Below are 25,997 nucleotides of genomic sequence, written 5' to 3'. Positions count from 1 at the left end.
CTGAGCACACTCACGGTGCACTGCCGCAAACACACCCACCCACAACTGAGCACACTCACGGTGCACTGCCGCAAACACAACAACCCACAACTGAGCACACTCACGGTGCACTGCCACAACCAACCAACCCACAACTGAGCACTCTTCACAAACATACAGAACACTGACACAGAAAGCTGTGGAGGCCACAGCCGCCCCACCTTGGAAGCGAAGCCTCTGTGCTGACCTCTGCCAAGTCCAGGGAGATTTCATTTCCCTCTTGTCCCTCAGTAAGAGCAGGTACTTAAGTTAAATCCTGCCCTTAGGACACATTCCTGCCAGTTCCCTGGGAAGCCCTGGGTCTGGAGAACGGCACTAGGATCCAGTCTTGTCTGGTCGCCACCCACAACACACACATGGCTTCTGTTCTTAAGACCCTGTTAAACGTTTCCTTCTAAGAAACTGAATTTGTCAGCCTCTTTCTTTGGCCTCTCAGCTGCCTCAGACTCTGGGGTAGGTGTGCGGGAGCCTAGACACAGCGAAACAGAACATTTCTTACTACGTATTTTCGGGATAGTCAGTTCTAATAGAAACAACTCAGCATTTCAAGGCTTACATCGGTATCTTGGTAAAATAGTAACCTCATTTAAAATGTGAAAGGTCTAGTGAAAACATGAAATCAATCGGGCGACCTCATCAGAAACGAAGGAAGAGGTGTTTCCCCTAATAGTTGAAAGGGATTTTAAAAAAAGAAATCTTTGCTTTCGTGGGAATCTAAATTAAGAAAAAAAATCTTAGATCTTGGTCTTTCACATAGCATTTCCTCTACGCAGAAGAAATGAGGAAAGTAGGGGCAATGACTAGTTACAGAAAATGATGTAAAATCACCAGCTTGGAAAGGCCCCTGAGAATTCACCTGGTCCTTGACTTAGCTAGGCAGTGAGGAGCTGGGGCACGGGAGGCCTTGAGGAGAGTCAGGGGGTCAGAGGCACTGGCAGAGGCCCAGAGGCCAGCACACCCCCCAGCTGGCTCCAGGGACTGGACCAGACCCCACTGACAGGGCGTGACTGGGGACCAGAGCCTGGAAATGAGACAGGGTAGATGGGGCCACAGTGGCAGGCAGGGCAGCCACGGAGGCTGCCACCCACAGTGCAGACAGACTCGGCCTGCCTTGCCTTAGGGGCCGGCTGCATCTTCCCAGGGACCTCACAGTCTATATACCCAAAGCCAGCCCTGGTCAAGGTGAAGAACCCTCAGGAAGGAAGTCACTACGGGACATGACCCACTCGCTGGTTGTGGCTGCCAAAGTGGTAGGGGACGCCCAACTGCAGGGAGCTCAAGTTTCCCACTGCCCTGAGACCGCGCCTCCCCGACTGCAAAGGCAGCAAGATTTCAGCTTTACAAAACAACTTCATTTCCAAAATGTCTAATGGTTTTCTTTCTCTGAAATCTATGAAAAGACTATTTTTTCCTCTAAATGTATTCTGACGAGACGAACAACTGCTTATCTTTTACCTTTGCCAGAGTGGGCAGCTGGCGGCCCCGACAGGTGGGCTCCGAGTGCAGAGGGGAGGCTGGGAGCCTGCCCCACATCTGGGGTGGGCCCAGCTCCTGGCCCCTCCCCCGGCCCCCAGAGGGAGCAAGGCGCTTCCTCGATGACCTCACCTGCTCCACTGCACACGCTCCACGAGGGAAGCTTGTACGGGGAGGTAAAGCTGTGGAACACGCCCACATCATGAGGCGCCAGGAACTCCACAAACTTGGCGTCGCTGAAGGCATCTCTCTTACAGTGAAATACGGATGCAACCTGGTCAGAGACGTACAGGATCTTCCCAGACACCAGGGACACAGCCACGGCAAACATATCCTGAAGAGGAGGAGCAGGGCTATGGTGAGCAGGCCAGACAGGCAGACGCACATCCGACTCAGGCAGGCAGGCTGGAGGGAGCCGCCCACTGGGAGGGGCAGAGGTGGAGAGCTCGCGGAGCCCCTTGCCTAGTCCTGACCAAAACCCCATCTTTCCTGCTGACCGAGCAGGAGCCTTGGTATCACGGACGAGTCCCTCATGCTAAAGTTCACCTTAATAAAAAACTGCCTAAATCCAAGGGGCATCAGCCTAATGGCTACAGTCAGCATGACCATAAACCACAAATAACCATCTCCAACCAGAGACATTCCAAACTCCTCCCTGACCAGACATGCCAGCCCCGAGATAACCCCCACTCCGGGCCAGAAAGGTGCCTGCCCCAAGATAACCTACCCTCTAGATTCCAACCCCACCATAAACTTCTCCACACACATAAAATATTCCAAGCTTGTGATACGCCCCCTCACCCTGAAACCAATGTATACTCTTAGTCTGTAAGAGAAAGTACTTCTGACCAATCGGCCAGGAGCGCCTCTCAGGTTTTAATGGAAGAAAACCTGTTTTTGACTGCCAAACCCCTTGGTGTGTTTCTTTCCTCTTTAACTGTTACACCTGTTACAGTTACTGGGCGGGTCCAACATGATATAATTTGAAACAACACATCAGGGTTCTACTGCTGGAAGAAACCCCAGCTGCCTCCACTCCCTGGGAGGTGCCACTCACCCCCACTGTCTTAGAAAGTGAGCCTGGTGTTCAGGCTGGGAGACTGGAAGGTGGGGGACCTTCTGCTCACTTGGCCTGCCCCATCAACCTCCACCAGCCTTGCTCTCTCCCAGGGTTTTGGGGCTTCCTGGGGAGTAGATGCCTCTGCTAGGGCCCCTCCAGCCCACCATGGGTGCTCTCCCTGCTGGATGGCCCTCTGGGCTCAGGGCTGGGGGTTGCCTGGGGGTTACTCTGGAGGCAGAAGATGGGAATGATTAGGGAGCCCTGTTAAGAGGCCAGCTTCACCATGGTCCCAGCACATGTGGAGTCCCCACTGGCCCTTACATTTGTTCTCACTGGCTGAGAAATCGGGGTGGTAGCGTAGGTATGTGTGTATGCGGCCCATGCACCCTCCAAGGGGACCCAGCTTTTGGTGTGCTTAAAACGCATGGGCTTGTAAAATTCCAGCACCCCCCTCATGACCGCAAAGCTCTGGACAAGTGAACTGACTGTCACTAAGTCTGTCTCCTCACCTTGAGGACATGAAAACCCAGAGCCCCCAATTCAGTCACACTGGGTTTGCCCTTGCACCATGAGCTACAGGACAAAATTGGCCAGGGACAAGGAAGACAGTCTCACAGAAGGCAGAAGTACAGAACACGAATGCTACTTCCAGAATCACGTTCTTTCTTTTAGAGGTGGGAACTTAACTGCTGAAACCCAAAACGCTCCTGCCTTATGGCCACTGGCCACAGCGCTGAGCTAGCTGGCCTGGAGGAAGAACTCCTGCTGTTTAAAAAGAAACTTTCCAGGGGAAGAGGCTTACGGCATTCTTCACGATGTGCTCAGAGGTGACGCTCTCGATCTCCTCCACGGTGTAGGAAGGCACGTCTGCTCCGCAGGAGTGGCCCTCGCTGGACATCAGCAGCTGGTAATACTCTTCACTGGCTGCAGGAGAGACAGGGCTCGCACTCAGCGGGCAGAACTCAGCACTTGGCTAGAGACAGTCCTCGCTCTTACAAACTGGGGGCTCTACCTTTCTCAAACGAAAACGTGGGATATAGACCCTGTCTTCCTGGGACACAGAACACATGGAAACGTGAAGGCAAAACAGACTCACAAACAAAAGTCAGGATTTTTTCCCCTAAAACATCAGAAGGCCTTTGATTATACAATTTTTGAAAGTGGCAACTACATTATTTAAGGTAATATGGTCACAGAATTCCAGCTACCCTCCATGTTCTCCAGGTTTTTTTTTTTTTTTTTTTTTTTTTTGAGATGGAGTTTTGCTCTTGTTGCCCAGGCTGGAGTGCAATGACACAATCTCGGCTCACTGCAACCTCTGCCTTCTGGGTTCAGGCGATTCTTGCCTCAGCCTCCCGAGTAGCTGGGATTACGGGAACCCACCACCATGCCCAACTAACGTTTTTTTAATTTTTAATTATTATTTTTTTAAGATGGAGTTTTGCTCTGTTGCCAGGCCAGAGTGCAGTGGCACAATCTTGGCTCACTGTAACCTCTGCTTTCTGGGTTCAAGTTATTCTCCTGCCTCAGCCTCCCGAGTAGCTGGGACTACAGGCGTGTGCCACCATGCCCAGCTAATTTTTGTATTTTTAGTAGAAATGGGGTTTCAACATGTTGGCCAGGATGGTCTCAATCTCTTGACCTCGTGATCTTCCCGCCTCAGCCTCCCAAAGTGATGGTATTACAGGCATCATAATTAAGCTGGATACCGTATCCAGCTTAATTTTTATATTTTTAGTAGAGATGGGGTTTCACAATGTTGGCCAGGCTGTTCTCAAACTCCTGACCTCAGGTGATCCACTACTCCTGGCCTCCAGAAGGGTCTTTTTTTTTTTTCTTTTTTTAAGAGAGAGATGGAGTCTTGCTCTGTCGCCAGGCTGGAGTGCAGTGGCACGATCTTGGCTCACCATACCTTCCACCTCCCGAGTTCAATCAATTCTTCTGCCTCAGCCTCCCAAGTAGCAGGGACTACAGGTGTGCACCACCAGATCCAGCTAATTTTTGTATTTTTAGTAGAGACTAGGTTTCACCATGTTGGCCAGGATGGTCTCGATCCCTTGAACTCATGATCTGCCCACCTTGGCCTCCCAAAGTGCTGATTTTACAGGCATGAGCCACCGTGCCTGGCCCAGAAGGGTCTTTAATCATGATGATACAGCCACGTTTCCACACAGGAACTTATGGCAGCCCTTGTACATCTGACTCCCCGGGTGATGCCACCAGACACCCCCATCCAGGCAGAATCAACTGCTTAAAAAAAAATAGCAGGCACATTTTTAAAAAAGTTTTTAAAAAGAAACAACATTTAAAAAAAAGTTTTCAAAATAGATTCTGAAGATGAGGGCCACTCCATCTGAGTTCCCATGTCATTCTGGGCTCATCCGGTGGGCTCTGGGGCGACAAGCCTGTCTCTGGGTGCTAGTGCTCATGGCCACACTGGCCCCTACTCCACGAGGGAGCAAAGGAGCCAGCTCGAGGCCGCCACTTGCCTTCAGGGGTCACTAGGCCCTGCACAGATAAAACCTGGGGCTGCATGAGGAGTCTGAGCCAGGCTTCTGCTACGCGTGTGCTTCCTGCAATGTGGTAGGGAGACCTTTGGACCCACAGATGGGGCTCATCTGCTTTCAGTTTTGCCACCTTCGGCAATTTCAGAAACAGGCACATTTCTGAGTACGCTTTGAAATTAAGATATAAACTGCTGGAAAGTGTAGAAAATGTCTCCCCGTGGCAGAGCTTCTGAGCGCTGAAGTTACTGCAGATGCCAGCAGGGAAACACCCTAAATGGACAGAATCACTTGAGAACCGAGCAGCCCAGATGATCAGAATGAACTCTCCTCTCCAGCTCCTCCTGGAAAACGCGGCCTCCACAGGCATGCAGCCCCAGAGTGGCGTCCTCCTTGGCGGGGTGCACATCCCAGGGGAACCGGATTTCCATGCAGTAACTTTAGACCTGACCAGCACTGACAAGCAGCCGAGGCACCTTGCTCTATCTATATCAACCCTCACAAAATGGATAATGGGATCAGGGAGGAGCCTGCAGAGAAACTTCAAGGACACCCAAAGACAACACCTAAAAATGCAAGCCCAAGCCAACACATGGCAGAGCAACCCTTCCACACCTGGCTCAAGGGACTCCAGAGATCAGTGCTGATGCCTGTTCACTGCTGATGAAAAACTGCCCAAACATTAAAAAATGTGGACTGCTGGAAATCTGAGTTTACACCCGCGATCACTAGCGCAGAACCTTGCCCTGACTGCATGCTGTGCTTTGAAACAGCTGATGGTAACAGAACACATTACCACTTCACCTTCAAGCCTTTCAGGTTTTTCTATTTCTATGGATGTTTCTAATGTACAGGATCCACCAGCCCCTTAGAGCATGGGTGCAACGCGTGAACAAAGGCACAGCTCCACAGAGTGGGAGGTGCTCACACCCAGCTGGCAGTAGGTGTGCGCATGCTCTGCAGGGCACTTCCCTTCCCCAGCCTGGCTGACACCGGTGGTCCCTGCCTGCTCTGCTCATCACAATGGACCAACAAATTTGAGGAATTCTTCAAAGTTCAGGAGCTGGTAGTTTCCACTGTGAAGAAAAAGGACAGGTCAGGCACGGTGGCTTACACCTGTAATCCCAGAACTTTGGGAAGCTTATTTGGGAGGACTGCTCAGGCCCAGGAGTTTGAGGCCAGCCTGGGCAACACAGTGAGATCCCATCTCTACAAAAAAATACAAAAATTAGCTGGGCGTGGTGGCACATGCCCGTGGTCCCAGCTACTCAGGAGGCTGTGGCAGGAGAGGCTCCTGGCAGCCCAGGAGGTCGCGGCTACAGTGAGCTGTGATGAGCCTTGAGTTTTAAAAAGTCAACACAATCCAAGCTCTAGTTTGGGGGATCTAAAACATATTTCTATAGGTTTGGAGCAGATGTGCGGGGCAGACGTACCTTTCACCTGCTTCACGCTCCTGAGGGCGTACTTCAAGGTGGCCAGTGTACTGGCCTTGCCCTTGGCCTTCTTGTCTGCAGGGAGGTGGACCTTCAGCTCCTTTAGTGTTTTTATCAGTTCTTTGTGAGTGTCCACCTTTGAAGACTGGTCGCTACTGCAGGATTCAAGAAAGAGGCAGCCAAATGTTAGCTTCCTAGGCATCCTTTCCTGAAGAAACGTGCCTCTCATCCAGTTTCTAAGCCTCAGCTCTAGAAACATTTTGGTCGAGGTGGTCCTTTGTGGGGCTCTGCAGGACATTTGTCAGCATCCCTGGTCTCACCCACAATAGGCCAGGAAGACCCCAGCGAGGCACAACAATCCGAGCTGTCTGCAGACATTGACAGATGCTTCTTGCCGGGAGACAAACTGTCCCTGGTCAAGAATCACTGCTCTGCCCCAACTGAATGCTGGAGAAGCCCCCCCAACTGTGTTGTTTCCCTCAAGGGTTAGAGCTAGGCTTTGCTTAGGAAAGGATACTGGTCAACCCGGTCTGGCGCAGTGGACTGTGCACTGAGCTGTGCCCTCCTTCCCTGCCCCAGGTAAAGGAGGACTAAGTGATAGGATTACAGAGGACAGCAAAGTGACTTCCTGAGACATGTGAGCCACGAACACAGAGAAATGGGGCTTGTGGAGAAGGGTCTTCAAACATTAATTAATGATACAGAGATGCTAGAGAGAGAGAGGACAGCGGGGCACTGGCTGATGAAGACGGGCCTCCTCAGAACAGAGGGTGCCGAAGGAATGATGAAGTCAAGGTTTCTCAGGCAATGCAAAGTGCCCACACACCCTGGACAAGGAGCTGGGTTTTGCTCCAGAGGTGACAAGAAAATTGACAAAAGGCTAAGTTTGGTACAAACACCTAAGAAGGATGAAGAATGTTTCAGATGAAAATGCCCAAGACTCAGGCAAAGTCAGCTTCGAGTAGAGCTGGGAGGAGCTACAGGTGCTGGAGCAACATCCTGGGGGCTCTGGACTGCATGCGGGGACGTAGTCAGCATCTGAAGGGCCAGAGTAAGGCTGCGTTCGTACCCACACGGCCACACAGATGGGTGTTAGCAGGGTTTAAAAAAAGTGACGTCACTCTCAAACAACTAACCTCCAATAAGAAATCTTTCAATTTTTCTAAAGACTCTACATACGAAGTTCTAATGAGCCTTACCTGCAGCCACTTGTAGAGGGGTTGTGTTCAGATTTTGCCATCATCAGGCTAAAGGCATCTGGACTATGAAAACAAGAAATAAAAGCAAAATTTAGGCAACTGTATGCCCCAGCCACATCTTCTCCTGCCATCCTACCAGTCATAAAAGGCTAAATAACACCATAGTAAGATAATGTCTTAAAAATACAAGGTTAAGATAAAACTGGAACATAAAACCTTCAGACATCAGAAAAACTAAGTACCAGGACACAGAAACACACGACAACAGGAGGCAGTTCCTCTTCTATAAACTGCCCAGTGTCGTCTAAGCAGCTGCTGGCTGGGTTACCTGACGCTGCTGCCTCCCAAGATCTCACACTACCAAGTACCTGTCCGTTGGTGACCGGACCAGATCTGCGAAATCGAGGGAGGCCTCCTTATAAGGAAGGACAGATCCTGGCACATTTTAGTCTTTTCAGAATCTTGAAAAACTTGATAATCATGATTTAAAGACTGCAAAAGCAATCAAATCACAGCAGAAAGGAGGCACCGAGAAAAAAACCTGTCCAGCCTCCATCTGGCCAGAGGGTGAACCCACCTCTGGTGGGTGTCCGGTGGCTCCACCAGCATCTGCAGCTCCTTCCCACTGTCATCACAGTCACTGCCCTGCGAGTCCCGCCCCATGGAGCAGTTCTCGTTGGTCTCATGCCCGCTTGAGCCACTGCTCATGTCCACGTCTTCCTGCAGTGGGACCCGGCTGGGCTGGGGCTCCATGGGCTCCTTGGTGGGGTTACTGGGGCTGGAGGGAAATTCTGCGTATCCATTCATGTTGGGCTCTGGAATGAAGCTGGCAAACAGAGGGATGCTGTCAGGCGTTAAAAAGCACTCACACATGTGACAGCTACAGCCACCAGGTAGAGCAGCCTTTTGACTCCTTCTGTTACTAATGAAACTGCATCTCAGCCTCCAGGGTGGCTGGAACCACAGATGTTCACCGTCCTGCCTGGCTAATTTTTTGTATTTTCGGTAGAGACAGGATTTTGCCATGTTGCCCAGACTGAGCAATCTCCCAGAGCAATCTCCCCACCTCAGCCAACCGCGCCTGGCCAAACTTCCCTTTCATCGGGATCAATCACACACATATTAGGTCATCACGTCACTTATTTTTCTTATTGACAGAGCTCCTATCTGCCATGAATTAGGAAGATGGTTGAATTAGGCAGCCTCAGCTGCTGACACAGGGCTGCTGACAGCCTCATCAGAAGGTAGACAACAGCACTGATAATCACTACCCAGCCTGTGAAGTGCGGGGAAAAAACACATAGTCCCACTGACTGTGTGATCTGCCTTTTATAAATTTCCCAGATGATGGTGGGTGAGGGGAGCCAGGTTCAGAAATCTTGGCCATCACAGCACAGCACAGTTACAGGAGAAGCCAAGGCCAGCAGGAGACAGGGAACAGACAGGGCTTTCTGGGTGAAGAGGGCAGAGGGGCCTGGCAGGTGTGGAACCGTCCCAGCAGCTTGGGGGTCCCAGAGCCCGCAGGCATGTGCAACTGGGATGGGGAGGGGCCAGGACGATGTGGCCTCACATTTACCGGGAATGGGTGGGAGCTGCTGAGGCACTCTGAATGCCAGGCCCACGGAATTCAGCTTGCATTTGGACAGGCTCACATTGCTGTGCTGGGCAGAAACTTTACCTCGGCACTTTGGGGTAGATGGGTGGAGTGGGGCTGAAATTAGAGATAGACCAGCAATCATCCTGGATACAAACTGAAGGGATGAGCAGAGACAGGGAGCAGGGAGAGGTGGGACTGATTAGCAGGTGGGAGGCCAAAATGCCATCCTGAGTCCTTCCTTCCTTACCCAGTGATGTCTCTCCATCCCCAGGACGGCGTTTCCAGCAGGGTCCCGGCAGGAAGTGGGCACCCACTCAAGTGGAGCACTGGAGAGGGCTAGATGAAGGCCTGCCTGACACAGGTGCTCATGCTTAACTAACACAGCTGTGAGGCTCTGGGGCGATGCTGAGGACAGACATGATGCTAAGCACCCAACACACAGCCTTCCAGCACCCTTCATCACTGTCTACACAGTGTGGAGACCGTTCTACAGATGTGCCCATGGAGGGCCACACAGCGGCAGATGACAGCCCTGGCTCCCAGGCCTGCTGGCATCTGAAGATGGACCCCCAACCCACACCCAGGATCATCTGGGTGGGGACCTCCTACTTCCTGTCACTGCCTTGTGCTTTGCCCAACTCTGGCGCACTGTGGCACTGCCACTTCTGCTTGGCATTCATTTGGCCCTTCCCGGGGCAGGCAGAACAAGGGGAAAAAGGGTTTCTGGATTCCAGACCCCAAATCTCTGTGAAAAATCTTATGGTCCAGTTCCCACCTAGCTCTGGGAGAGCCTCCCCTTTGGCCTCCTTCAAACCAGAACCCATGTGAAATGACCAAGGATTATACAATTGGTGAGCAGAGGGATCATTTTCAGCAGCCCTAAAAGTCCCAACAGGTCCCAATCACCGGCCAAAGTGAAGGCACATCCTGCTGTAGCTCAAATGGAGGGAGCAGGAAGGGTGCACTGGAGTCCACCACCCCCTGAGGAAGTGGCCAGTGCTGAGAGCCCTGCTACTCCTGGCCATGGAAGGGGAGAGCCTGTGCCATGGCCAAGACTGGACAGTCAGGAGCTCTACCATGAAGATGCTTCATGAGGAAGCTGTGGGAAAAGAACAGACACAGGAACAGAAATCCTGCGGGAAGCAGAGGTTCTCCCAGACGGACTTCACCCACTCAACACCCCCAGGTACTCTCCCCAGGGCGACTCTGAGAAAGGACTCGATACCAGCCATCAATGCTGAGGGTCACACACGCAGGGAGCCAGATTCCACCAGCTGGCCCCAGGAACTGGATGGCTGAGCTCCAGCAAGAGCCTTCAGCAACCGCTTCCCCAGGTCAAGTCCATTTGGTCGTGAGCCACTCCAGGGCAGCCTGGTGAGAGTCGAGGCTCAAGCAGAGCCCGCCCATGTCAGTGTCTGGAGAGCGGCAGGGTCAAAGACACCTTGCCATATTCACAAACTAATCAACAGAAGGAAGCCAATATGGGGCTGTGGAAAGACACACAACAAAGACATGCCACAGAGGAAGCCAGCAAATTAGGACAGCACCTACTTTTCATAGTGAGAATTCAAGAAATGATGAAGTCAATGACACAAGGAATGAGGGATGAGATAAATCCACAGACTGAGATAAAAATCCACATTAGAATAGAAAACTGGAAAGGACAAAGTTCAGCGTCAATAAAAAAGAAAATGGCTTCAGTGATAGGGAAAAGATGTCTGAGAAACTTTTAAAAGGAAAAGGAGAAGAGGAGAGAGATGGAGGAGAACCAGCTTTTACCTGTGGATTACAGCTCTTTCTGAAAGACACGAGAACAATGAAACAGAACCCATAATGAATGAAACACATGAAGAGAACCATCCTGAGCCAAAGACACATCTGAATCTGCCTATCAAAGGACAAAAATCCAATGCCTAACTGCATCCAGAGGACAAACAATATCTTCAAGGATAAAGAAAATCCTACCAGCATCCAAAGAGAACAAACAAGTTCCCCACAAAGGATGAAAAAAAGCATATTAGTCTTGGATATCTCTTCAGCAACATTAAATTTCCAGAAGACAGTGTCTACACACACACACACACACACACACACACACACACACACACACACACATATTTGTTTTGTTTTGAGACAGTCTTGCTCTGTTGCCAGGATGGAGTGCAGTGGTGTGATCTTGGCTCACTGCAAACTCCACCTCCCAGGTTCAAGTGATTCTCCTGCATGAGCCTCCTGAGTAGCGGGGACTACAGGCGCATGCCACCATGCCCAGCTAATTTTTGTATTTTTAGTAGAGACAGGGTTTCATCATGTTGGCCAGAACGGTCTCGATCGCTTGACCTTGTGATCTGCCCACCTTGGCCTCCCCAAATGCTGGGATTACAGGCATGAGCCACCTTGTCCAGCTGTAATTAATAGCTTTGAGAGGAAAAACTTATGGTCCAAGGGAGGAAACCTCAACTACAGGATTCTTGACTGTGGGTTACACAGCTGGTTTTATCAAACATCCTGAGTCATATAAACCCAAAATGCCAGCGTCATTCCACTTAAAGTCAGGAACAAAATAAGCAAGTCTGTTACTTCAGTTTTTTTTTTTTTCTTTTTACATTTTATGGTAGTTCTAGAGAATTCAATGAAAGATGAGTGGTAATAACTTTCGGGAAGAGAGAGACTAAGCACAAAGACTGCCTGGTCGTTCCTGCAAGGAGAAACGCCAAAGATCTGTGAACTTGGAGAAAGAGGTCAGACCTCATTCGCTTCAGAAAAATGCAAAGGGCACAGTTACCTTGCCCATCAGGTTGCCAAAAATTCACAGGATTGATCACACTCAGCATTGGTCAGGTGGAGAAGAGTGGCTCTTGTGTGTGGTGGTGTAATAATAGGCTCGTTCTGGAAGGAAATTTGAGTTCCCAGCAACACGGATCATCTGCAGACTCTTCCCACTTCTAGGAATCCACTTCAGGGAAGTGCTTGTGTATGTACACAGAGCTGTGTGAGCATGGAATGTACAAACCTGGAAAGAATCATCAGCAGGGAGGCTATTCATCCCGTCTACAACCATCCTGGCCAGGAGCCAACCTCCAATTCCAACCTGGTCCCCTGCCTCCACCTGGCCCTGCTATAGTCAACTCAGCATCAAGAGCCACCCTGGTAAAGAGGCTTAGCTCACGCCTAGCCTGTGCTCAGACCCTGGCTCAGGGCACAGCTCTAATGGGCATGAGGGCTACAGGCTTTGCCAAGTCTAGCTCCTGCAATCTCCTGGGCATGTCCTGTTAACTGCCCACCCCTTGGCCCCAGCCCTGTGTGCTCTGACCACAGGGACTCTGCACTTGCTGTTCTCTCGTGCCCACAGCCCTCTTCCTGCAGATGCCCTGGGCAGCCTGCATGAACAGCACTGCCTCCCCACCAGCTACTTCTCCATGTCCTCCACTCCCACTCTGCGAGCTTTCCCTGCCAGCACTGAGGGGCTGGCTGTATACTGCCTGCCTCCCCTCTGGGACTTCAGTTCCATGAGGAGAGGGGCTTTGAGTTGGTCACTACTGGATCCCCAGGGCCTGACACGTACTGTTAAAGACACAAACCTGGGACATCCATGCTCTGGAATACTATGCACCCACTAAAAGGAGGGAGACCAGAAAGACTGGTGGGAATATTCTCAGACATAGAAGAACAAGTCCAAGAACAATAACAACAACAATAAAAAGGACAGGTGGCACTCATGCAGGGCCCACCCAGTGCCAGCAGTTTCCCGCTGACTGGCTTGCCCTTACTTGCATAGCACTGAGGGCTGGCACTGGGGCAGACAACAGAACAACATCTTCTCCGCCCTCAGGGAGCTTACATCAGGAGAAAACAGACAATGAACAAGAAACTCGAATATACAGTACAGTGGGCAACTAGCAAGTGGGAATGGAGGGACTGGGAGTGACAGTTCAGGGAGCATAGCCCCAGGTCTAAGTGCCATTTGGCCTTGCGTGTGAGCCCTCGTGTGAGCTGACTCAGAGTCCCTGGGTTTTGCTCTGTTAGGCCTGCAGCCATGTGCTCCGGCAGGTCCTTCTGGCTTCACACCTGAGGCTGGCACTGGGCATCTCTGGCTCTGGCCACCTTGTGTGGACTCGGACGACATGCCATACCACTGTGGAGGCCCTGGGGCAGGCGAGCCCCTGACCTGTCTGAGGAGGTGCACAAGGCTGGAGCAGAGAGGGCAGGGAAGGGCAGGAGGGCACCTTTCGGGGGCAAAGTCAGAACTCCGATAGGGAACCATGGAGAGTTCTGTGCAACAAGATCTGACTTACCCTTCAATAGAGTTGCAGAGATGAGGGAAGGTGGCAGCAAGGAGACCTCTCAGGGAGCTCTCACCATGGCTCAGTGGGCTGTCAAGGGGCTGTCCAGGGTACCAAGGGCATTATCTCACTCCTGACACCCCCAACACCCTGTCACCACCAATCTCATCCCCACACTCCTCCCCCAGACAAACAGCCGGTCCTTTCTGCTGTGAGTGTTATTAAGGTGATCAGAGGCAGCAGCAGAGTAGTTAAGGGGACAGGTCCAGGATGGCCTGGGTTTCAGCCAGCTTCTACCACTTCCTAACTGTGTGATCTTGGACAGTCCCTTAACCTCTCTGTGCCTTGTGTCCTCATTCGTGAGATGGGGATAACAGCAGTTCCTGCCTCCTACTGGTTGTTAGAAGGATTAAATGACACAACCGATGCAAGGAATCTGGAATGTAATATGAGCTTATATTATCACTGCTAATCACTACAGAAAAACGGACAGGGGCTGGGCGCGGTGGCTCACGCCTGTAATTCCAGCACTTCAAGAGGCTGAGGCAGGTGGATCACATGAGGTCAGGAGTTTGCGACCAGCCAGACCAATATGATGAAACCCCATCTCTATTAAAAATACAAAAATTAACCGGGTGTTGTGGTGTGGGCCTGTAGTCCCAGCTACTTGAGAGGCTGAGACAGGAGAATCGCTTGAACCCTGGAGGCGGAGGCTGCAGTGAGCCAAGATTGTGCCACTGAACTCCAGCCTGGGCCACAAAGCAAGACTCCATCTCAAAAGAAAAAAAACCAGACCGGGGTAACAAAAATAATTTTAAAAGAGAGAGAGTGATTGTCACGGTAGCTGTCTCTGGCTCATTATTTAAAGGACTAAGAAGTCAGTGCCACCCCCAGGCAGGCAGTCCTTGGGGGAGCATCGCGTGTCTGAAGCCACCGTGCGATCTGGGCCCTGGGCGCTTTGCACGTAGCTCTCCTGCTTTGCACTTTTTTTTTGCACTAAGTGCCTGGTTTTCACCTCAGTCCAGCCCCTGTGAGCCTGTCTGAATACGATTCACTGGTGCCCCATTACCTTAGGTGGAAGATAAGTACTTTTGCAAAGAGGGTCAGGTAAGCTTGGCAGAAATGTGAAAGCACCAACGAAGCCAAATCATCAGAAACTTCGCCATTCCAGAAAACGCGTCCTCAGCCCTGGCGGCTCTAATGGACCAGCCTCATTTTGCCAACTTGGCAAAACCAACGCGCCTGCCTAAGTGGACTTTGCCCCCTGCCTTCCACAGATGTGTGCCCAGAGCCGGCTGGACCAGCTGTCCCTGGAGAGCTCCTAGGAAACCTGTTTCTACCCCATCGGGACAGGGGGAGGAAGGGCAGGCATGCATTTATGTGCTCAGGGAGCCAATGGCCAGCAGGGAAAACGGCAGCCTGGTTAAAAAGGGACTGCGAAGAGCCAACGTGAGCCTCGGGGCGTGAACCTGCCGTTGGGGCCCCTTCGCTTGTCTGCCCACGGGCTCTGCCCCCAAGAACCGTCAGAGAAAGAGGTTAAGCTTGGACCCCTGACCAGGTCACTTGGCCACATTTTTGGTAGCTGGGTTGCCTTAACCAGAGAGAGCACCATTCAGAAAGTGCAGTCCACAACAGCAAGAGAGAGTCTGGGACCAGGAAGAAAAGCAGATGGTGGGGATGTGGAAGGAGAGGGGCCAGGAGCAGAAACACCTGAAACAGGCTGGTGTGGTCACGGGGGTTGGTTACCCTATCCTCTCTACTTTCATAGATATTCACACTTCCCTAATAGCATTTAAAAATTAGGAACGAAAGCACAGGCTGGGACCCGACTCCAGCCTCCACTGCGCCGCCAGGACTGGTAAAGTCTTGCTGTACTTAATTCCCTCACACCTAAGGTGGAAATGCAATTTTCTGTGGAAATCAGGAATCAGTATTCAATCACCAGAGGAGTCCATCATGAGGTCACCGCTTGCTGTATATCTGCAAACAACACACCCGTGTGACCAGAGGCAGGATACCGTCAGCTGCCCCAGAGGCTCCTGGTGGCCCTCCCAGTCACTGTCTACCCTGCAGGGACCCACGAGCTCGGCTTCTCACAGCCTAGTTAATTCTGCCTGTTTTTGAACTTTACGTAAGAGGAATCATACAGCATACACTGTTTCGGCAAGTCCTGCAGTATTTTACAAGCCCAAATATTAGAACATGTTTTCTACTTCCTGGTAGGAGCCAACTCCCTGAGGCCAGCCTGCTGTAATCCCGAGAAAATGTTTGTCCTGCTAAATAAACAGCCCTGCTCTCCATGGCAACGGTTGGGTAACCGAGGAAAATGTCACCACAACCGTCCAAATGTGGAGGGAAGGAGGTGCACGGGGGAGGCACTGTCTCGGCCTCACTAGGACACCTTCAATGCTCTCAACTCAAACTTTTCAACTCTGAAATTTTTTGAACTACAAGATTTTAAAGCAATAAGAAATGTAGAAGTGTTGGCCTCCTAGCTCCAGTGGTCAGGGACCGAGCTACTCTGAATTTGGGGAAGCTGAGGCATCTGCTCCTCTGGTACTGGTTTCTTAAAGGGTGGATTCTGATTCCTCTGTGCCACCCCAGGAAGAGCATGAGGAACCCTTCAAGGCTGGCAAGGGTTCAGCACAGCAGCCCACTCTGTCTTGGGAACTGCCAGCCTCTGAAAACCAAGTGGCCTTGATTCCTGTCACCCGTCGCTGCCATTCATTTACTGCTTCTAATTTGTTCTAGACTTGGAAAAATGGTAACAAACTTGTTATCAACGTGCACACAAGGAGCAGAAAGAGTTGAGAGGAGGGCCTGGTCCCAGAGCAGAGAGCGCAGGCCTGGGGAGGGGCCGTTAGAGGCCCCCTCTATACTACTGATTCCCCCTTGGTTCCGCAGGTGGGCCAGCTTTCCAGAGGTGTGGGGACAGTCTCTGCCAAGCCTATGGAATTGTGTGTTTCTAGCTCACTCTGCCAAACAGAGTAGTTTTTCAAAGGTAAAAGCATACCCAGAGCCTGTCTTTCTTCTGACTACACACTGAGTAGCCCTGCCAGCTACTCAAAGACCTGACAGAGCCGTGGTTTGCCAAGTCCTGGTAAAGTTACATCATCACTTAAAAACTGCGGTGTAACTAGCAGTATTTTTCAGAAAGTTCTCTGTGTTTGAGAAGCACTGCACAGGAGAGAAACCTCTCCTTTGTCCCTCTAAGCACTGCAGACGTGGCTCACAGGGGAACATCATGTGCTCCAAATGCAAGAGTATCAGAAGCCTCTGTCTCCTGTGAGGAAACTGGGAAAAATCATCTATAGGGTAACAGAAAACCAAAAACCTGGGAATTAAAATAGACCCCAGAGATTGCCCAATCTGAGCCCCTCCGAACAAACGAGGAAACAGGCTTGGACAAGGTGCCAAAGCTCGCAGCAGCAGCCAGCTGGCTGACGCAGGGCTCCCCCTTCCCACCTGGCACTCCTGTCTCCACGGAAAGCCAGGGCTGCGTTAGTTCAGTACCAATGAATCACACCAAGGCAACAGTGACAGATAACTGCAAACGCCCACAATACCATCCCCGTGCTGGCACATCACACAGCTTGCACTTCAAAAAAAAAAAAAAAAAACGGAGTCCCTTTATTCATTATAGTCATAAAGCATACAAAAATCAATTCACCTTGTATTTTAAAACTCAATTTCCAAATAAAGCCTTCAGAGTCCTGTTCTCCTCTCAAGCACATCCAGACCGGGACCAGAAGTCCCAGGTGGGGGCAGAGAGTGAGCTCTCGCCTCTGAAGCCAAGAAGTCTAATGGTCCTGCTGTGCCATATATAGGAGGTGAGGGGCGTCCATATGGGGGCTTTGGCTATGGTGTGTGTGGGGTTCTTAACATTTCCGAGACTTAAGGCCCCTCCTCCCAAATTCCAGCCCACCCAGGATTCAGCACCCACATAGAGGCCTTCACTGACCCTCCGAAGCTCATCCTGCCCCAGGGTGATGGGAAGACCCTGCAGATAGCCTGGGCCTGAGCCTCAGTTTGCTCATCTGCCAGGCTGAGGGGTTACTCTGGGTTATTTCCAGCGTGCCTTCTGGCTCTGTTGTTCTGTATGAATCAGCTTTCCAAACGGGTTTCTTCTGTGTAGGTTACAGAAACCCTGGCAACCAACTCGTCATCCCTTACCCTGGCCTTCCTGAAGGGGGAAGCAGCCACCTCCCACCCCCTGGTATATGTCTGGGACTTGGCCACCAAAGTACATCCCAGCAGGAAGGTGAGACTGCTGCGCCGAGTGGACAGCCCCATTCCCTTCTATCCAGTACGGGGAGAGGGAATTGATCCAGAGTGGTCCAGGGGAGGCAAAAGGGGCGAACATCAGGCCGTTTCCCTGTCCTCAAGGTTCCCAGGCCCGGCTCAGTACAGGGACTTCCTTGTCCCTCTGATCACCCATCCCAGGAGACCCGTGGGTGTCCAGAAAAAGCTCCTAGATCCGCGCCCCTCCATGGCCCTTCCCCAGCCAGGACTTGGCCTTGTGGCCTCAGAGCAGGCAGGCAGCTCCCCGAGAGGGTCTCCAGATCCCACGGCCCGCTGCGCTGACCCTTGGTTTCCTTGGCCTTGCCCATGGAAGGGGAAGGACTCCCCCCCAAAGAGAATCGGCCACGGACCGCAGCCCGCACGCAGTCACTCAATAGCTCGGTGCCCTACACACGCTGCCTCACCTCTCCAACAGGCTCTTGAACTGCGAGACGGGGGTTCGAGTCCCCACTCCGCGGTGTCAGCGAGGTTCAAACGAGCGCACCCCGTTTGTCCCAGGCGGCTCGGCCACCCACCACCCGAGACAAGGCCTCCGGCACGCGCCCCCACGCCGGCGCCGTTTCAAGCCTCGCAGTCCAGCGGCCCAGGAGACTCCCGCCTGCGCGTCCGCGGCCCGAGCCGGCGAGAGGACCCCGACCCGCCCGAGGCCCGCGCGCCGGCGGCGGTTACGTAAGCGGCAGCGGGGCCGCGCCGCGCCACTCACCGCCCGGCCGCGTCCGCGTCCCCGTCGGCCCGTCCGCCTCTCTGTCCGCCGGCCCGCGGCTCTGTCCGCCCGGCCCCGCGCCTGCCGCCGCCGCCGCCCACAGCCGCACGCACTCCCTCCGAGCTGCCGCCTCCGCCGCGGCCGAGTCGCGGCTGTCACATAGTGGAAAACGTGACCGCGCGCGCTGCGCCCGCCCCCGGCGCCCGCCATTGGCCGCGACTCCGTCTTATCTGCATACCTGGAGGGCGGGGCCTGAGAGCGCCGCGCGCCCATTGGTGGCGGTGCCCGTCGCTCTTTTTACATAAGACGCACATGGAACTCCATGTTCACCTCGTCGGTTCCTCAATGGAGACGCGGCGCATTCGTGCCCCCCGTCGTCCTCCCTAGTGGTCTCATCCACTTCCGGCGTCTGCAGCTTCCATTCACGGCGCCCGCGAGTCCGCCAGCTCGGGGAGCGCGGAGTGGCGCGTACCACTGCGGGCGGGGGAGCTGGGCGCGGGGCTCCTGCGCGCCTCCGGCCGGCTTGGGAGAGCCGGCGCGCCGAAACCCGGCCTGGAGAGACCTCCACCTGCGGCCACCGACCAGAGGCGGGCCCCCAGCGGCCAGGACCGCGGGAAAGTTCGGGCGGCATGCTTCATTCACTCATTCACATTCATTCATTTACTCATTCACTCACTCATTCATCGCCAAGCACCGGAGCAGCCCAGGAGCAGGCGGCAGCACCGCCCCGCAGCCGCTCCCGGGGCACGCCCACTCGGGCCTCCGAGGTGCTTGTGGTCGACGCCTGTCCCGGCCGCTACCAAGCGACCTTTCTTATTTTTGAGACCACGTGTTGCAATTTTTGGTTCAGGAAATAGAGTCGCTGTTACTCTGGGGAGGTACAAAAGAGAAATGATATTGTCCCTGCCCCCACGCGCATCCCTAGGGAGAAAGGACTGTCTCATAAAAAGGGAACTTCATCAAATGCTAAATTGGGCTCTGTAAGCTGTGAGTTAACCAGAGCCAGAGCTATCCCCGCAGGCTCTGTGGGAAAGGCAGCGCTTCCAGGGCGGGTAGGACGGGCCCTGAGAAAAGGACGCCTTCTAAGGTGCGAGCCGAAGAGACGCAGGGACCAAGGGTGGGAGGTCGTTCTGGGAGACAGCGCGGGCCCTGCATCACCTTGTCTGAGTATTGTTTGGGGGCGTGTCCAGCCCGGAAACTTCCATTTAAAGTGTCAGGAGAGACAGTACCATTTCCCCTGGTCTGGGTAGAAGCCTGAGACAGGACATGAAGGAGCTTGCAGACTCCCATGCAGCAGGCTCTGAAAATGCCGGGTCTCATGGGGAAGGCGAGATCCTCTGGCTCTGAAAGGCTGGAGACCCTAGGCATTGTCCAGGAAGCTGGGGCGGCAGCATCTCCCTTTGCTCCTCCTGTTCTTCTTCCCCCAAGGTCGCCTGGGGACCAGGGATGGGACAGAAGGAAAGGTTATAAACCCACATCAGGAGTTCCTGAGAGTGATACCTCCTTCCCTTGAACTTGACAAGGTGTGTGTGCAACTTCTCAGATGCAAACCAGGGCAAATGCCAAGTTCATGGGGAGCCCCTCCCACAGAAGCCCTGGGAAGCCTGCAGTCTGTTCACACACTCAGTCAGCGGGCCCCTCCTCCTGTTCCTCTAACATTGATACCTCGACACACTCTCCACCCCTCTCCCTAACACACACACACACACACAAATGCCAAGCAGGCTCTGCACACGCCCAAGGTCTCTTTTGTTCCTTGCCTTCCACTGACGTCAATGGGGAGCTCCATTGTTCTGGAGACAAGAGTAAACACAGCTCGCCCACACCTTGCCGAGATTCTTCACGCTTTTGCTGGGTCTTGCTCCATATTCAGCCTGCTGCCTGATGTCACATTTCCTCCCTAAATGTAGCCTTTTTTATTTCCACCCATAAATCTGGTAGAAATCAATTCTTTGGGAAATTATCAAGTGCTCTGGGCTCTAGAACTCTTCAGCATCTCATCTATTTTCAGTGATTCACAGCCAGTTCTTTCTTCTTATTGGAAATGTTTGTACACTCCACTCATACCTGTTGATACCTGAGTATTGGCGGCCTGCGAAAATACATCTCATGGCTTCCCTGCTTGTAATGAGTTTGTGATGCAGAAGGTGGGAGGGGGCAGGTTCAGAGGCAATTCTGTCTACGATGTGGGGTAGGTCCTGAAGGAACAGGACAGCTGCGGACGAAAGCCTCCATCCCAGGTCTGACAGGTGAGCACTGCAGGGGTTGAACGCCTACCATTAGGCAAAGTGTATGGATACCATTCCTGATGAATCAAGAGGGTGACAGAAAGAGAGAGAGAGGGCAAATTGAGCCAGTCGGATTGGAGAAGGAGGGGAGATGAATTCTTTCCTAGCCAGCCCACACTGGCCAGCTGTCACCTCCTGCACAGAGCTCAGAGCTCTTGGACAGGTGAATTGCCGTTGGCACTGGGGGAGTCAGGCTGGCGAGGAGAAAGCTAGCCCTTCAGTTGGGGGTGGAGGTGGGGAGGTGAGCCAGAGTCCCCTGGAATCCTGCCAGTGGGAGGAGCTGGCCTCCCAGCTAAAGGCTACTTGGCCTCTGCCCACCCACAGTTGAGCCCAGCTTGGCACAGTGGCGGCTCCTGGCAGGGACACCCTTAGCCAGCTCATAGAGATGACATCAAGGGCATGGGCACCTGTGTCCAGGTTCTCAGAGAGGGTGAGACAAGGACTACTTGTCTCTGGTGACCCAAGTGCAGGTAGGTGCCTGTCCCTGGACATGAGGTATTTGTGGAGCAACATAAAGAAGGTATCTTCCAGCTCTTTGGGAGGCTGAGGTGGAAGGATTTCTTGAACCTAGGAGTTTGAGAACAACCTGGACGACGTAGTGAGACCCTGTCTCTACAAAATAATAAAGTTAGCCGGGCATGATGCACCTGTGGTCCCAGCCACTTGGGAGGCTGAGGCCGGGGGATCCCTTGAGCCCAGGAGTTTGAGGTTGCAGTGAACCATGATTGTCACTGCAACCAGCCTGCAACCAGTGTCACTGCACTCCAGCCTGGGTGACAGAGCAAGACTGAAACCTTGTGTCTTAAAAAAAAAAAAAAAAAGAAGTTATCTTTATCATGCAGGCTACCTACTGAGAAGGCTTTTTGATTTTTCAACTAAATATAGATCCAGGGAGGCTGTTCTTTGTTTGGGGGAGACATGTGGGGTGGTGTGCACATGTGTTCTCATATGCCGTCCCAAGGAAGTCACAACATTGGCTCATCCACCATGGGTGTGCAGCCCCAATCTTTCTTCACCTCGCCCTGGAGAAGAATGAAGGAAAATGTAGGAGAAAGCTAGCCCTTCAGTTGTGGGTGAAAGTGGGGTGGTGAGGGTCCCAGCTACCTTGGGAATGCTGCTAGTAGGAGGAGCTGGCCTCCCAGCTAAAGGCTGCTTGGCCCCCGCCCCACTCACTCCCACATGCTTGTTTCCACCAGTAAGCTTGGCCCAACTCGGCCCTCCAGGTCACCTTGGAGCCTGGAATGTAGGCATCCATGTCCCAATGGCTCCTTTGCAAAGGACACCCTGGCCATCACAGGGCTGGTGGCACAAGCTAGAACCTGCATGTGATGTGGAATAGAATGGTGAGAGTGGGCATCCTTGCCCCATTCCATGCTGGGGGAGCAAGTGGTCAGTATTTCACCAGCAGATATGATGAGCCTTAGGTGTTTGGTTTGTTATAGATGTCCATTGCCATATATTCTAATTTGCTAAGATTTTTATTTGTTTTGCTTTGTTTTCTTTTCATCACACATAGGTGCAGGGTGATTTTAATCCATGGCAATTGTTATTACTTCTAAAATATCTCTCCCAAATACGTCTAATCTTTTTATTTTTATTTTTGGCAGATCTGGAAATGACTTAAATTGTGATAGTTTTGTCTCTGCTATACAATACTCCGTATAGACTTGTTTACTTCATTACTGTATCCTAAGACAAAAAAATATAACTGAATAAAATAATTAGTACTTGGAGATTCTGTCTCTTTAATGCTATACATCTCCTCTTCATTGTTACAGGAATTCAGTGATTAAATGTGCACCCAACTGACTTCTCTTATTATCAGCTTTGTGAATAAAAGGCATGTTTTTAACCAAAGCCAAGAAAGAGTTTGCTATCATGTCACTTGAAAAAGGGTTAAAACTTCAAACTTTCTGGCCATGAAGGCCAATAAGAAAAACCACGGATTTGGGAGGCTGAGGCAGGCAGATCACCTGAGGTCAGGAGTTCAAGACCAGCCTGGCAAACATGGTAAAACCCCGTCTCTACCAAAAATACAAAAATTAGCTGGGCGTGTTGGTGCATTCCTATAATCCCAGCTACTTGAAAGGCTAAGGCAGGAGAATTGCTGGAACCTGGAGGCCAAGGCTGCAGTAAGCTGAGATCATGCCACTGCACTTCAGCCTGGGTGCCACAGAGAGACTCTGTATCAAAGGAAAACCAAGGATTCAGCTGAGATGAAAGCTGTGCCCTTTGGTGGGGAGTGGGTAGCCGTGGGTCGGTGATGCTGTATGGTGCCCCTGCCTTGAGTTGCAAGTCAAGTCTCTGCCTCGGGAACTTGTGGACTAATTTGTGAATCAGGTTTTCTGGTCTCAGGCAGCTGGAGTTTCTTCTCAGGGATTCTGGGCGGCCAATACCCCTCACTGTCCTGAAGGAGCCCAAGGAGAGGCAACTTGCCAAAAGTGCCTGCCCTGTCTGAGCTTGTCCCCTACGTCCAAGGTGATGCCCCCGGCCTGAGGCAATACTCACATTCAAGGTGATCCCCATGCCCAAGGCGCCTCTTCCTTCCCAGGTGGAAGGTCTTGCATAGGTCAGGGTGTCATTCTGCTGGCCTTCTGGGCCATGGACCTTGCGTGGACAGGCCCCTGCGGTAAGCTCCCCAGCCCCGTCCCTCTCTGTCTGGTGTGTGTCCTGCATGGCTGTCGCCTCAGTGTGGTTCTGCCAGCATTCCTGAGGGTGGCACTGAGGGGTAGCCCAGTGGGTACCTACTTGGAGTAGGAATGGGGGCCTTGCATGCTCTGGGGGCCAAAAAGGCTTGGTGTCGTTAGGGTCCCCGATCCTGGGTGACACAGGAAGAATGCAGGAGGCTGAGTTTGGGGCTTAGCATTGACACGTGAGTGAAGCCCTCAGGCCCCCGTGGCCTGTGAACATGCTGTGATGGGGCGCGGGCTTGTTGTGTTTAGGGATCATGCTTGGCGCTCGGCATACATTCTCTTCTTTAATCCTCACCACGCTACAGGACACGTGCCTGCGTGCCATTGCCCCTTTGCAAAAGATATTCTCGACACCATGACGCAAAAGGAATCCTGTGCGTCTGTGTCTTATGCCATCAAAGAGAAACCACCTTTGTCTGCAGAAAGATTTCATGGCCACCCTCACCACTCTGCCCCTATGGAGGCTGAGAACCAGCTGGCTCAGCAGGTCAGGAGCGACCAAAGTCCGGGCTCCAATGTGCCTCTCGTTCTCCAAACATGCTTCCCACCCGGAAGCTCCGATGTGCAGGTGCTCCCTGCATTCTATTAACATAGCTCCCCACTGAGTCCACAAGGGCTCACAGGTGGGGATGGCTGGGGTGCTGGTCCCCTTGGGGATCACCAGCCCACCAGCAATGCCAGCTCACAGTGCCTCCTTGGGAGGATGAAGGCCCAGGCCTGCACCCCTGCTTCACCCTCTGCCTGCAGTAAGCTCTGCTTCTGTGGCTCACGGAGTGTTCCTGTGGTGTTGGGTATTTGTTCTCCCCTGCGGCTTCTCCTTGGTGCCCAACAGGGAAAAAATATCACATGTCCCAAACCAAGTCCTGTTGGTTGGAAGCAACAAAGTTTTCTTCCTCTTCCTCCTCCTCCTCCTCCTCCCCCCTCCTCCTCCTCCCCCCTCCTCCTCCTCCCCCCTCCTCCTCCTCCCCCCTCCTCCTCCCCCCTCCTCCTCCTCCTCCTCCTCCTCCCCCCTCCTCCTCCTCCTCCCCTCCTCCTCCTCCTCCCCTCCTCTTCCTCCTCCTCCCCCCTCCTCCTCCTCTTCCTCCTCCTCCTCCCCTCCTCCTCCTCCCCCCTCCTCCTCCTCCCCTCCTCCTCCTCCCCTTCCTCCTCCCCCTCCTCCTCCTCCCCCCTCCTCCTCCCCCCTCCTCCTCCTCCTCCACCTCCTCCTCCTCTTCCTCCTCCTCCTCCCTCCCTCCTCCTCCTCCCCTCCTCCTCCTCCTCCTCCCCTCCTCCTCCTCCCCCCCTCCTCCTCCTCCCCTCCTCCTTCTCCTCTCCTCCTCCCCTCCTCCTCCTCCCCTCCTCCTCCTCTCCTCCCCCCTCCTCCTCCTCCCCTCCTCCTCCTCTCCTCCTCCCCTCCTCCTCCTCCTACTCCTCCTCCTCCTCCTCCTCCCCTCCTCCTCCTCCCCTCCTCCTCCTCCTCTCCTCCTCCCCTCCTCCTCCTCCCCTCCTCCTCCTCCTCTCCTCCCCCCCTCCTCCTCCTCCCCTCCTCCTCCTCTCCTCCTCCCCTCCTCCTCCTCCTACTCCTCCTCCTCCTCCTCCTCCCCTCCTTCTCCTCCCCTCCTTCTCCTCCCCTCCTTCTCCTCCCCTCCTCCTCCTCCTCCTCCTCCTCTTCCTCCCCTCCTCCTCCCCCTCCTCCTCCTCCTCCCCTCCTCCTCCTCCTCTTCCTTCCCTCCTCCTCCTCCTCCTCCCCCCCCTCCTCCCCTCCTCCTCCTCCTCCTCCTCCCCTCCTCCTCCTCCTCCTCCCCTCCTCCTCCTCCTCCTCCTCCTCCCCTCCTCCTCCTCCTCTTCCTCCCCTCCCCCTCCTCCTCCTCCTTCTTCTACTTCCTCTTCTCCTTCTTCTTCTCTAGAGATGGGGTCTTGCTAGAGTGCATTGGTGTGATCACAGCTTAGTGAAGCTCCAAACCCCTGGCCTCAAATGGTCCCTGATCCTGAGTGGCTGGATGGGTTCCCGTAGCTGGATGGCTAAGGTGTGACTGTCCCGGGGGAGCTCCCTGAGACCTTGAGCATAAATCCAGGCATCCCTAGCGAGCCTGCAGCCACTCTGGAAGAGCTTGCTGGGCTCACGTGGTTTATGAGAATGCAGAGTCCCTGCCAGCACCACGCTCTGAACTCAGGAAGTGCCGCGTGGTTCACGGCAGTCAGGGCCTTCCTCGTGGGCAACATCTCCAGCTTCATTCCTCCAGGCACTGCCAGGCCAGAGAAGTTTTTCCAGGCCGGTGTGTGCCTGGCCTCAAAAGAAGAGTCGGAAATAAAGAACGCCCAAAAGTGGTTCAGATCTCTGCTTGAGATGGGACTGAGGAGCAAAGAGCAGGGAGGACCCGAGGCTGCTCAGTCCACGCAGACCTCCCTCCACACCATCCCACACTTCCACTCTGGGTGCCACA

At 53.2% G+C, this 25,997-nt stretch overlaps 1 protein-coding gene across 5 annotated transcripts in view; it reads right to left on the bottom strand.

Moving 5' to 3' along the window:
* PER2 (period circadian regulator 2) overlaps positions 1-18,772 on the bottom strand; it is a 45,381-nt gene extending 26,609 nt beyond the window's left edge. The window contains exons 1-6 of one of the 5 annotated variants that reach the window (XM_074398763.1): positions 18,594-18,772; positions 8,286-8,534; positions 7,709-7,771; positions 6,510-6,664; positions 3,375-3,496; positions 1,645-1,846 (exon numbers count right to left, since the gene is read on the bottom strand). In XM_074398763.1, the coding sequence (XP_074254864.1) occupies positions 1,645-1,846; positions 3,375-3,496; positions 6,510-6,664; positions 7,709-7,771; positions 8,286-8,515 (772 nt within the window). In that variant the 5' untranslated portion in view covers positions 8,516-8,534; positions 18,594-18,772. The other 4 variants (XM_074398764.1, XM_074398765.1, XM_074398766.1 and 1 more) reach the window with 4 other exon arrangements.
* Between the last annotated feature and the right edge of the window lie 7,225 nt (positions 18,773-25,997).

This window comes from Saimiri boliviensis, chromosome 5, assembly GCF_048565385.1.
Source record: "Saimiri boliviensis isolate mSaiBol1 chromosome 5, mSaiBol1.pri, whole genome shotgun sequence".
NCBI classification, from domain to species: Eukaryota; Metazoa; Chordata; class Mammalia; order Primates; family Cebidae; genus Saimiri; species Saimiri boliviensis.
This window is presented reverse-complemented; position numbering and strand designations above follow the sequence as displayed.